The sequence below is a fragment of the Sinocyclocheilus anshuiensis genome, unplaced genomic scaffold (genome assembly GCF_001515605.1).
Source record: "Sinocyclocheilus anshuiensis isolate Anshui unplaced genomic scaffold, SAMN03320099.WGS_v1.1 scaffold641, whole genome shotgun sequence".
In the NCBI taxonomy this organism is placed as follows: domain Eukaryota; kingdom Metazoa; phylum Chordata; class Actinopteri; order Cypriniformes; family Cyprinidae; genus Sinocyclocheilus; species Sinocyclocheilus anshuiensis.
Genome location: NW_015536503.1, coordinates 1,265,995 through 1,276,789, shown reverse-complemented (window position 1 = coordinate 1,276,789; position 10,795 = coordinate 1,265,995). Strand labels below are relative to the sequence as shown.

Here is a 10,795-nt window from a genome sequence, read left to right as displayed (position 1 = left end):
TAGCGCAGGGCTGGATTGGTAATCGGGCATACCGGGCATTTTCCCGGTGGGCCGACGCACTTAAGGGGCCGACAAATTATTATTTTTTTGACCATCACGCAGCGACAGCGAGCAGCCAGTGGCCCATTGGATTGTCTCCTGTATAGACCACAAAGAGTGAGAATTTTAAGGGGGTCTGAATACTTTCAGTACCCACTGTATATATCAATGATATATTCTATATATATATATATATATATAGAAATGGTGGTGGACCGCCTGGACCAAAAAATTCCTGGGCCGATTTTTTGTCCCATGCAGTCCAGCCCTGATAGCGCGTAGCAGGGGTGTTCACATTTTCATATATTCACATATATTCAGACGCAGGGCCAGTATTTGAGGTAGCTGTAAACATTCATTCCCTTCCTCAGCTCAGGACATAGCTTCATAAAATACAATCATAAAATAGCAACCATCTGCTCCCATCTCTATCCCAAATCACACCTTCATGACAGGCACTTCAAAAGTTGCATTTAACATAACTACGGATCTTTCTGCACAAGTCTGAGCTAGCACTAAAAATGAGTGTTTTATTTAAAACAGTAGAGTTGCAGGCAGACAACCCAGCATTCCAGAGGAATGGAGGGTCTGGGGTGACCATGTGATAGTTATACAGAGAGACACTGTGGGAATTCTTTTGTCCATGTGTTAGAAACAGATGATGGATAGGCAGTTCTGGCTTTTCGTTTGAAATACCTTTACCACTTTATAGCAGCCTGAGCATTTAAGTTCACCACAAGCTGATTTTGCAGGATCAAACACACACACACACACAAATATTTGATCATTTTTATTGTTCTAGATGTTGATGTTCTGTCTCTTCAAAGCCCATATGAGTTTATCCCGTGGAGCACAAAAGTAGCTCATTTACAGTATAACATAGTATGAAAAATCAGTGCTTATGCGTTGCATGAGCTACTCTTGTAATTCTTTTGTTGAGCTTTTTTGTCTTTTCTGGACCTTGGCAGACCCTGGTCCCTCCAATTCATTGCATGGTTGAAAACAGTGTGACAATCCTGTTAAAGTCATGATGTAACAGAAGTAGCAACAGATTGTTGAAGGTCTTGGTTAAACCCATCGATTGTTGATTGGATAAAGGCATATCTGAATACCTGCAGTCGATTTTAAAGAAGGGGCAGAGTTAGAGAAGTCCACTATTTTCCACCAAGTCACAAGGTAAAAAAAAAAAAAAACCATGGTGAGTTTCCATTGATTTGTTTTGTGTTTCATGGAAGTAAGAGGGTCATCTGAAAAACAACATGATGACATATTCATTTCCAAGTGAATAATTTCATAACCTAACTAAAGTGCATTACTAATGTTGCTGTGCCACTGCAAAAACTATCAAAATTTTATATTGCCATGTCATATGTTTTGTGTGCAATTGAGGTCTTGCTAGAAAACCACAGTCTGTTACTCAGTGTCTACTAGACACTGGAGAGACTTGGTAAGGAAAAGGGACCATTGTGATGTTTTTTTAGCTCATCCTCCCACAGCTGATCTCTTGAGAGAAAGGACACAAAAGTTTCCAGTTGTTGTTTAGAATAATGACTGTTGTGCTGCACTGTTATGCTATGTGAAAACACAAAAGAGGCTTGCAAAGGTCCCCTGAGGCGATAAAATCTGCTTATTTGATATATGTGATATTTTTGTCAGAGCATTATAAACTTGATTTGCGTGGCTCTGCACAGAGAGTTGGGAATTTGTCTTTGAAGTCTACATGAAATGGAAATTCACCCTATCTAAATTCATCTTAATGTTCTCAATGTGAACAATTCATCCATGCAACCGTTTTTAATTTAAAATGTCATAATTTGTCATGTTTGAGTGAAATGACAAACTTTTCTCAGAATTCTCCAATCTTTTAGTCTGCTAAAACCCCACATATTTTTTTTACAATCGACTGCAAGCACTTATTCAGATCTGCCACTCAACAGATCTGCCACTCCAATCAACAACCAATTGGTAGAACCAAAGTTCTGTCATAATTATTTCTTCTTCTATGTTAATCGTGACTACATAAGAATGTTGGAAGTTGCATACTATCTGTAAAGTGTAAAGTGTAAAGTAAAGAAGTGAGAAATGTTTTGGAGGTTCTTTTACGTCATGAGATCCAGACCCTGATCAATCCAGTTTGTCACTGAATCATTTAGGGGTGCGTTTCCCAAAAGCATCGTTAGCTATCAGTGGTCGCAAGTTCCATTGGAACTCTATTGGTAATGACGGAACTTGTGACCATATTTGCTTTTGGGAAATGCACACCAGACTGGTTTTGTGAACCGGTTCATGAATGATTAGTTCATGAATTAGATAAGACAATGTCAGCGTAAACACTTCTTTTGTGGACCTCTTTGGGCATGGCTAAACATCTGGAGATCTGACAGGGCCTGTGTGCTTTGTACAAGTGAGATTGTGTGAGATTTGATAATTCCAAATACTTAAGAACAGAAATCATGAATCTACTTTTATTCCAGACAGTAGAATAATTTCAACAGGACAGAGATTTGCTCTTTTTCAATTGTGCAGTGGGACTTTAATCAGTGTCCTACCCAGATCAAAGACCTTCTATATCCCACTTTCCTCTTCTCCATCTTGAAACGTCTACAACAGGATCCAGATGTTGAAACAGATGTCGCCTGTTTACTACTCACTGCCTTTTCATTCATTGTGAAGCTATGCGCAACTCGTGGAGAGAGAGAAACCTGCTGGGATATGGTAAGAGTGCAGGATTAACTCTCTAATATCACTGTACCTTTCAACAGTTTTTGCATTCTAGCTTAATTCTACTTTTCACAAGTCTCCATAAGTGCAAAATGACAGCCAGATGATGTGCATTGCCACAGGGCGGCCTAGTTTAATAGGGTGTAAAAGATACCTCAAAGTTGTGTCCACTGAAAAGAAAGGGTTGTCTCAAAGCCACCTACAACTGTTTGGAGGGTGTCATTTTTGACAGGAGTCCCCACCTCCCAAGGCTCCACAGACCCACACTGCACAAAGAAAAGAGTAAGAAAAGAGAAAAAAGTGCTGTGCTAGCAATAAGTAACCAGTGCATGTTTGTGGAAAGACAAATGCACGCATATCTTTCAAACTTTTACACACACCCTTATTCATGCTCACCAGCTGATGTCAAAGGTTTGGCCTTGGGGAAGTAACATCACTAACAATAGTAATCTAATAAGACTGTGTCTTCTGATGCATGTCTGGGCCAGAAAGAAAGTAGGAGAAACTGCAGACTGGACTCAAACTGGAGAGGAGAGCACACGGGAAAGAGATTGACTGCAACCCCAAAAGTAGAACCAGACACTTTGCCTCCACCTGCACAAACCAAAATCAGCTCTATGACTGAGATGAGCAGGTAATGTTTTCATGTTGTTGTTTTTTTTGTTTTGTTTTTTTGGTACGTTATGTGGTGGTGACGCAATAGGGAGGTGGTGGGTGTAGGGGGTTCATGGTTTTTCTGTAGTTGAGTATTGAGATATTTTAAACACCACTTCCTTATATTTTCCTTACACTTTCCAATTTTCTATGTACTTCTGCTGCATGTCTTCGTATAAGATAATGAATTTCGGATTTTAATTGTAATTGGGGGAAAAAACTTATTGAAACATAATAGCCAGCTACAGGATCATGAACTTGAAATGCATATGTATTATGTATGTACTGGCATCTAGTTACTTACATTGAAATACAACACAAAAGTGATTACAGTGATAACAAAAGTGACAAAAAGACACAAAAGTGGCAAAAAAGTAACATAGTGTTAGACATTTACCATGATAGCACCATGATAGCATGATAGCACATGGTATTTTTGAAATACCATGGTATAGATTAAAATACTATGGTATGATAATATCACACATGTGCCATGGTACCAGGACAGTTTGTTTTTAAAGGAAAGTCTTAGATTTTGCTTGTGTAAGCAGTGGAGGAGGGGTGTTATAATATGTGCAATTAATTATTTCAACTTTAATTAGTTTATCTTTTTGTAAAGCTAGCATTAACTGATGTTCTAAATATAAATTCTACTGAAGATAGTACTTATGCAGTTTTTTTATGTTGGCTAAAACAATTAGACAATACTGAAAATTTCAAATCAAGTTTCTTAGAAGCATAAAGATGTGAAATTGGACAGTGGACATTTGGACGGCACACTAGCCACAGAGCTAGACCCAAATGTGGAACCGTGTGTAATTAACATAACTGCCCCAAACAGGAAATTAAATCTCTTTGAGAGCATGTGTTTTCTTTCAGTTGAAGCATAAATGTTCAGCAGTTGTCTTGACTATGCTGTCATTTCTCAGTCATAGTTTTTTTTACCATCTATGATGGATTTTATCCATGTTCCAGTTAATTTTAATGATCAACATCTGTTAATCTCCCTTCAAAGATGCTGGTAAATTAAATAGTTTATTATTAAAGATATTAATTAACCGCAAAGAACATATATATCAAATATTGTTTACCAGTCTCAGAGTTCAAAAAGTTTAGGTGCCTTGTAAGGTGTCTTGAAGATACCCTCAAATATTTAACAGTTAGCATTAGCACTTATCACTGAGCAGTTTGGACTGTTCTAATCATAAGCAATCAATGTGATTATTTAATCCCCGACTTGTTGCTCTCATGCAAGTTAGGACAGTCCATCTACCTGAAGACTGGGTGACTAGAAATCCAGTCTGAAATCTGTAAGCCATGTCTAGTCTCACAGGTGTGGACATTAGAAAAGCTGGCACCTGCTATGATCTGGGATTTTTGTCGCAGACTAGTTGTAAACACAATAGGGTGATAAGGTTTAGTCTTGTAGTGTGATCTTAGATTTATAGAGTAGCAAGTCTTTTATATTTTCCCTGTTGGCATGATGTATTCGATGAATATAAATATTGCACAGCTTGTCTGAGTGTATTGATGCCATCATTGGAATAAACAGATATCCAAGATACAGAGTATTTTAATAGGCTTAAACCTGCCCTGAGAATCACCTCGTCATGTCCTGTATTTCACAGCCTAATGCTCTTAGTAGCCGATTTAGTGTTGTAGACCTCGACACAGATGTATTCAGTGTTTAGAGCTCTTTTAGGTTCCTGTGAATAATAGGTTTTGAATTCTGTAATTGGATTAGGTTGGTGTGTGTACTCTTTGCCCTTTAGACCACTGGTTCTAATGTAGAGCAGCACCATCCTTGACACGAGATGCTGGATAATAGACTGGATTACTAATGGCCGTAGATTTTGACTGGAGGAGCCCATTGCAGGTTATTACAAAGACAGAGTAAGTAGTTGTTGTCGTCAGCGGAACTGAGAGCAAGTAATGACACAAGATCAATGCCTGGCAGTTAAACAATGACACCATATGTGGCTACCTGTGCCGACTACAAATCAGCCTCTAAATCCAGACTTGTGCTCCCGTGGGGACAGAAATTTCAGCACACAAATTTTGGCGATTGTGCACATTAAATAACAAATGTTTAGACTTTTCTCATTACTCATTTTGCAACTGCAAGTATCTCCAAAAATAAAGCAGATCACTTGTCATTTACCAGTCAAACTGGGAGTCCTTAACAAGGATGTGCAAAGATAGATAGATAGATAGATAGATAGATAGATAGATAGATAGACTCAGATTCATCAACTCAGTGGTCTGATCGAGACATTTGTTTACTCGAAAGACAGGAGACAGGTGTTGTTTTGAGGGGCGATGAAGAAAAGGATGAATACTCATATAGGCCTGTATTAGCCTAATTATAACTGGGCCAAGGCCCATGTCTTCTTTTGACCAACACTGTCCATCCTCACAGGATTATGACTCTTGATCTCGACAAGCTATGATTGGCTAAGGTTGTGTCCATCTGTGAAGGGATCATGAGATGCCATTGACACTACAAATAGGGGCAGGAGAGGGCAAAGTAGCTCAGAGTTGAGGCATCTGTACCCACAGCAAGAGATACAGTAGAAGAGCCCCAAGAAGACAAAGGTAAGATTCTAGCATTTAAAAATGTGCAATGGTAATGTACAGTTAAAATATCTGGGCAAAGACAGTGTCCACTTCTTCCATACCAATAGAAGGCCTTTGCCCTCCAGAACTGCAGCTATGAGTCATTTTTTTCTGTTTTAATCTTCATGGCTTTATTTTATCTTGGATTTAACACAGACGTGCACAGTGATGAGATTTCATTTATGGCACTAAAGTTTTCAACTGTTTTTTGATGCAGTTGTCCACAGAACTGGCTCTGCAAAGCCAGTATGGAGGTCATGATTTAAAAAGTTTTTTCTTGCTTTGAAAGACCTTTACAGGTGAAGCTGGTCTGATCACTGTGTATTCAGGGCTTCCCTCTAGTTTAGTGTGAGAGTGCTGCTCATAGAAAATTATCTCCCGACAGTCACTTGGAGCTCAGCTCAGGACCAAAAATTTGAACCAGATGAGAGAGAAAGCTCAGCTATTAATATGTTAACATATTATTTCTTGCATACACACTTGACAAAGCTCAAACTTGCATTTGACAGATAGGAATGTGTAAAGATGTGTTTTAAAGGTGTGGAAAGAGCTAAGTCTATTTGAAATGGGGAAAAAACAAACCGAATCAGCCTCTCTGAAATCAGTCAATGGGTGCCTAGTATGTAGGTTTTCATATTGCAACATGAGGGCCAGGTGTTGTTAAAAACCATGCCATGTTTGGTATACCTTGTGTATTCAGAAATAGGACATACCTGAACCCTTATACAGCCAGAGACTGTATTCTTTGTGATTGTCTTCTGAATGGAGATGAGTAGCACTATGCCATGCTTAAGTCAATCAAGGTTGACCTGGCAGCATATTCTGAGTTTAAGAGGATTGCTACTTAGAAGACGAAGACACAGGGAATGATAATCTTAACTAGAGGATGTTCCTCATTTTTTGTCAATGAGTTTATCCACTTAGAGAGAACCTGGGGTAATGTAGGGTGGACTTATGGCTATTCTTAGTATGGGGGACAAACATTGTTCCAGGCCCTATGACAAGGGGGGCCAACTTACTGAAGGGAGAAGCCCATACGTTTTTGTAACGAGCCCAGTGAACTTGCGTGACAGGCTTGTTTGGAAGCAAAATTAATTCTCTAATTTTATTGTTAAATGGTTTCAATATTGTTAACAGCTTTTGTTTGTTTGTTTCTTCTTCTCTGTCTCTATCATTTTGTCAGGTTAAAGCTAACCATGGAGTGGCTCATGGTTGCATTTGTGGCCCTACTTTTGGCCAGCCAAATCCGCTCTGAAGAAATCCCATATGAGCACCTTATCTCTCAGATACAGGCATGTCCTAAAGAGTGCCACTGCCCTCCAAGTTTCCCAAACGCTGTTTACTGTGACAATAAGGGTCTGAAACGCATACCTGACATCCCACCCTACACCTGGTACCTGTACCTCCAGAACAACCTTATTGATGTCCTGTCGGCTGATGCCCTGCGCAATGCCACACAACTAAGGTGGATTAACCTTAACCGCAACAAAATCACAAGTGAAGGCCTGGAGGCAGATGCTATAAAGGTTATATCCAGCCTTGTACACCTTTACATGGAAGACAATTTGCTGACTTCCATTCCATCTCCTCTGCCTGCTAAATTAGAGCGGTTACGGCTCTCCAGAAACAGAATCTCAAGGATCCCACCCGGTGTCTTCTCTGGGATGGACCGTCTCACCTTGCTGGATCTGCAAGGCAACAAGCTACAGGATGATGCAGTTACTGAGGTCAGTCTGAAAGGCCTCAACAACTTGATCCAGATCAATTTAGCAAAGAATCAGCTAAATACCATGCCCCTTGGCCTACCACCCACAACCACACAGATCTTTTTGGACAGCAACAATATTGAAAAGATTCCGGCTGAGTACTTCAAGGGTCTTCCCAAAGTGGTGTCTCTCAGGCTCAACCGCAATAAGCTGGCTAATGGAGGTATCCCAAAAAATGTGTTTAATCTTTCCAGCATCCTGGATCTACAGCTTTCTCATAACCAGCTCACAGAGATACCCGTTATCTCTTCTGGCTTGGAGCACCTGCATTTGGATGACAATAAGATCAGGAGTAAGTCCACAACCAATGTTCTGAACATGCCCAGTTGTATGTTGTACATGTTGACTTCCTTTGTATTTTTTGCAAAATCATTTGGTAAACAGGTCTCAAAAGTATCTCCGTTCATACTGTTGCTCTTTTCTGGACAAAGGTCACACTATGGTTGTATCCAAAGCATATGACTTTCTGCCATTAAATAAGCAATGAAGTCAATACTTGCTTGATTATCTCTAAAGCTCTAAAGACTTTACGGTGCCTTTGGAAACCTGTCTGAAACTAGTTTCCTTAAGAAGTTCCTTCATAATCAAAACACCACTTGTTAAGTTATTTGCTGACTGGAAGCAAGGAAGCCTCCCCAAGGCCCAGGTATACTTCATTTTCATGTCCATGTCCAGACAGTGTGCACAGCTGTCTGCAGATCCTCCTGATTACAAAAATTATGGCCGAAGTATACTTTAGACTTTGGATGCACCCTTAATTGTTTTATGTCTGCATGTCTGTGACTTTATCAGTAAGATGTGTATTTTTTCTGTAATTTCCATAGGTGTGAATAGCTCTGACATCTGTCCACCTGGTGCGCTCGATGATTATCTTGATGAGAAGGGTCCACGTCTCCGTTACCTTCGCCTTGATGGTAATGAGATCAAACCCCCTATTCCACGAGAGCTGATGATGTGTTTCCGTCTCCTCAGGGCTATTGTCATATAAAGATGCCACACCATCTTGATACTCCTGTCCATTTCATTTATCAGACCTGAAAATGTATGGAAACTAAAACACTTGAAAAGGGTCTAAAAAAAGAGGACTATCTATTTGCAAAGTTAGAAAATAAATATTGAAAAATGTACACTGCTGAAAAGACCAGCTGAGACTAGAATACATTTTCATGCTGGTCCAGATTGACTTATGCTGGTCTAGTCAAGTGAAACTAAGCTGATAAAGCTTTTGACCAAGAAAGCCCTGTTAAATAAGCTAGTTAAGAAGGCTGGTGAAGATACCAGTATCCAAAATATGATATATTCAGGTGGTCTCCTATTCTGGTCTTTTCAGCGTGGTAGAGATCAGTAAAACTGGCTCATATTTGCATTTATAGATGGTTTCTCGTGGCTATATTGTAAAACCACTGTGCCTTTCTTAATTTCATACATATGGAAAACTAACAGACCTGCTTTGTGGGAAACACCATTATCTGTTAAATGTTCTGTATAATGAAGAGTGCTCCAAAACAATTGTCCTCATTTGCAAGAAATGTAATTTCCCCATCCTGTGCAGAAACTATTTTATTGCAAACAAATCCATCTCAGTAGGTGTATCATTACCCAAAAACTGTTTTACCTCACCACACCATTCTGGGGTGTTTTTGGACAGAAGAGTTGTGGTCTGATTATGGAGCCAAATTGTAGTGAACTTACTTACTAGTGAACTTAGTACATAGGGTGGTTTATTAGATTTTATTGAATGCATGGTTGTTCTTAGTACACAGCACCAACAGAAGATAAACTTGTATTTTTTTCTTGCCTCTGTTATAGTGAGTGATATGTACTGACATTTAATATTTTTTTAAAAAGTAAGTTTATTTCTACTTTTTAACATTGCTTTACATCTTTGTACAATCAGTATTTCAATATTCAATCAATATTTAGTGTGACATTAATTTTGAAAGAAGCAGCCTCTTTAGGACAGGAAGATGTACTGTGACCTACTGTTTTAATAATGAATGTACTGTAAATGCAGTTTAATTATGGTACTACCCGTGAACCTTCTAGGCTGATTTTAAAATGTATTTTTCTCTAGAGTATAAAAAATAATGTGAATATTCTTTTTCAACGCGCAAATGTGACAATTATTTTTCTTTTTTCTTTTTTTCATATTTATCACTTCTGCCTTCTTTGCAGAAAAAAATAATTATGTGAGATTAATGTCACGAACTGTGAGAACACTGTCAGAGGGAAAATATAAAATAAGATTAACGTTTGTTTGATGTTCCTGATTAAACTGGTTTCAGTAGTCCAGCATTGTCTCTGCATTGTCACTGATTCCTTTGTCATTATATACAGTGTTGGGGGTAACTCATTACAAGTAATGCGAGTTACGTAAACAGATTACTTTTTTCAAGTAACTAGTAAAGTAACGCATTACTTATTTAATTTACAAGAAAATATCTGAGTTACTTTTTCAAAAAAGTAATGCCAGTTACTTTGTTTTCCCATTTATTGACTGATAAGTCTCCTGTCCTCATATTGGGAGAAATCAGGAGTACGCCTCTGTGTGCGCTGTGTGAACATGATGTTATTGTAGTTCTAGACTAAATGTGAATGTGCAGTAATTCATCCCACTCACAAAAAACAGATTTAGTATTCATTAAAATGAATTAAAACAGTGAAATGCAAACTCAGAATATGACGCAAACCTGCAATAATTAAATATGTTAAATAACACAAATGTATCTAATCCCATTTTATTAACCAATATCTTTGTTGCTGACCTTTGATGATCCAGTTCAACCATACTAATAAGCAAAAAATTACTTTAGAGAAACTAACAATTGTGCTTCATTGTTTTTTATTGCTGAAGAGTGTTTCTTCTCCTGCGTTCTACTGTACAGACGTGAATTTACTTTTGCTTCAGCCTGAGGTTTATTCATTACACTTTTTGGTGTGAAAGGGCTTTTACATTTGCTATAAATAGAACTTCTTATATTAAAAACAATCAAGCCCTG

General features: G+C 38.5%; 1 protein-coding gene across 2 annotated transcripts; it reads left to right on the top strand.

Annotated features, from left to right (window-relative positions):
- The first annotated feature begins 3,288 nt into the window (after positions 1-3,288).
- Positions 3,289-10,046, top strand: LOC107690746 (keratocan-like). 2 transcript variants are annotated; one of them, XM_016489157.1, is made up of 3 exons: positions 3,289-3,394; positions 7,214-8,088; positions 8,621-10,046. In XM_016489157.1, exons 1-3 carry the CDS (start codon positions 3,378-3,380, stop codon positions 8,782-8,784), a joined length of 1,056 nt encoding a protein of 351 aa, XP_016344643.1. In that variant the 5' UTR covers positions 3,289-3,377; the 3' UTR covers positions 8,785-10,046. The 2 variants fall into 2 exon arrangements, with proteins under 2 accessions (XP_016344643.1, XP_016344651.1); XM_016489165.1 differs by lacking the exon at positions 3,289-3,394 and adding an exon at positions 5,942-6,009.
- The last annotated feature ends 749 nt before the right edge of the window (positions 10,047-10,795 follow it).

Excerpts from the sequence above, each read along its gene's own strand:
- LOC107690746 (XM_016489157.1), top strand. Across the intron at positions 8,089-8,620 it reads GGATGACAATAAGATCAGGA|GTGTGAATAGCTCTGACATC; the intron begins GTAAGTCCACAA and ends TAATTTCCATAG.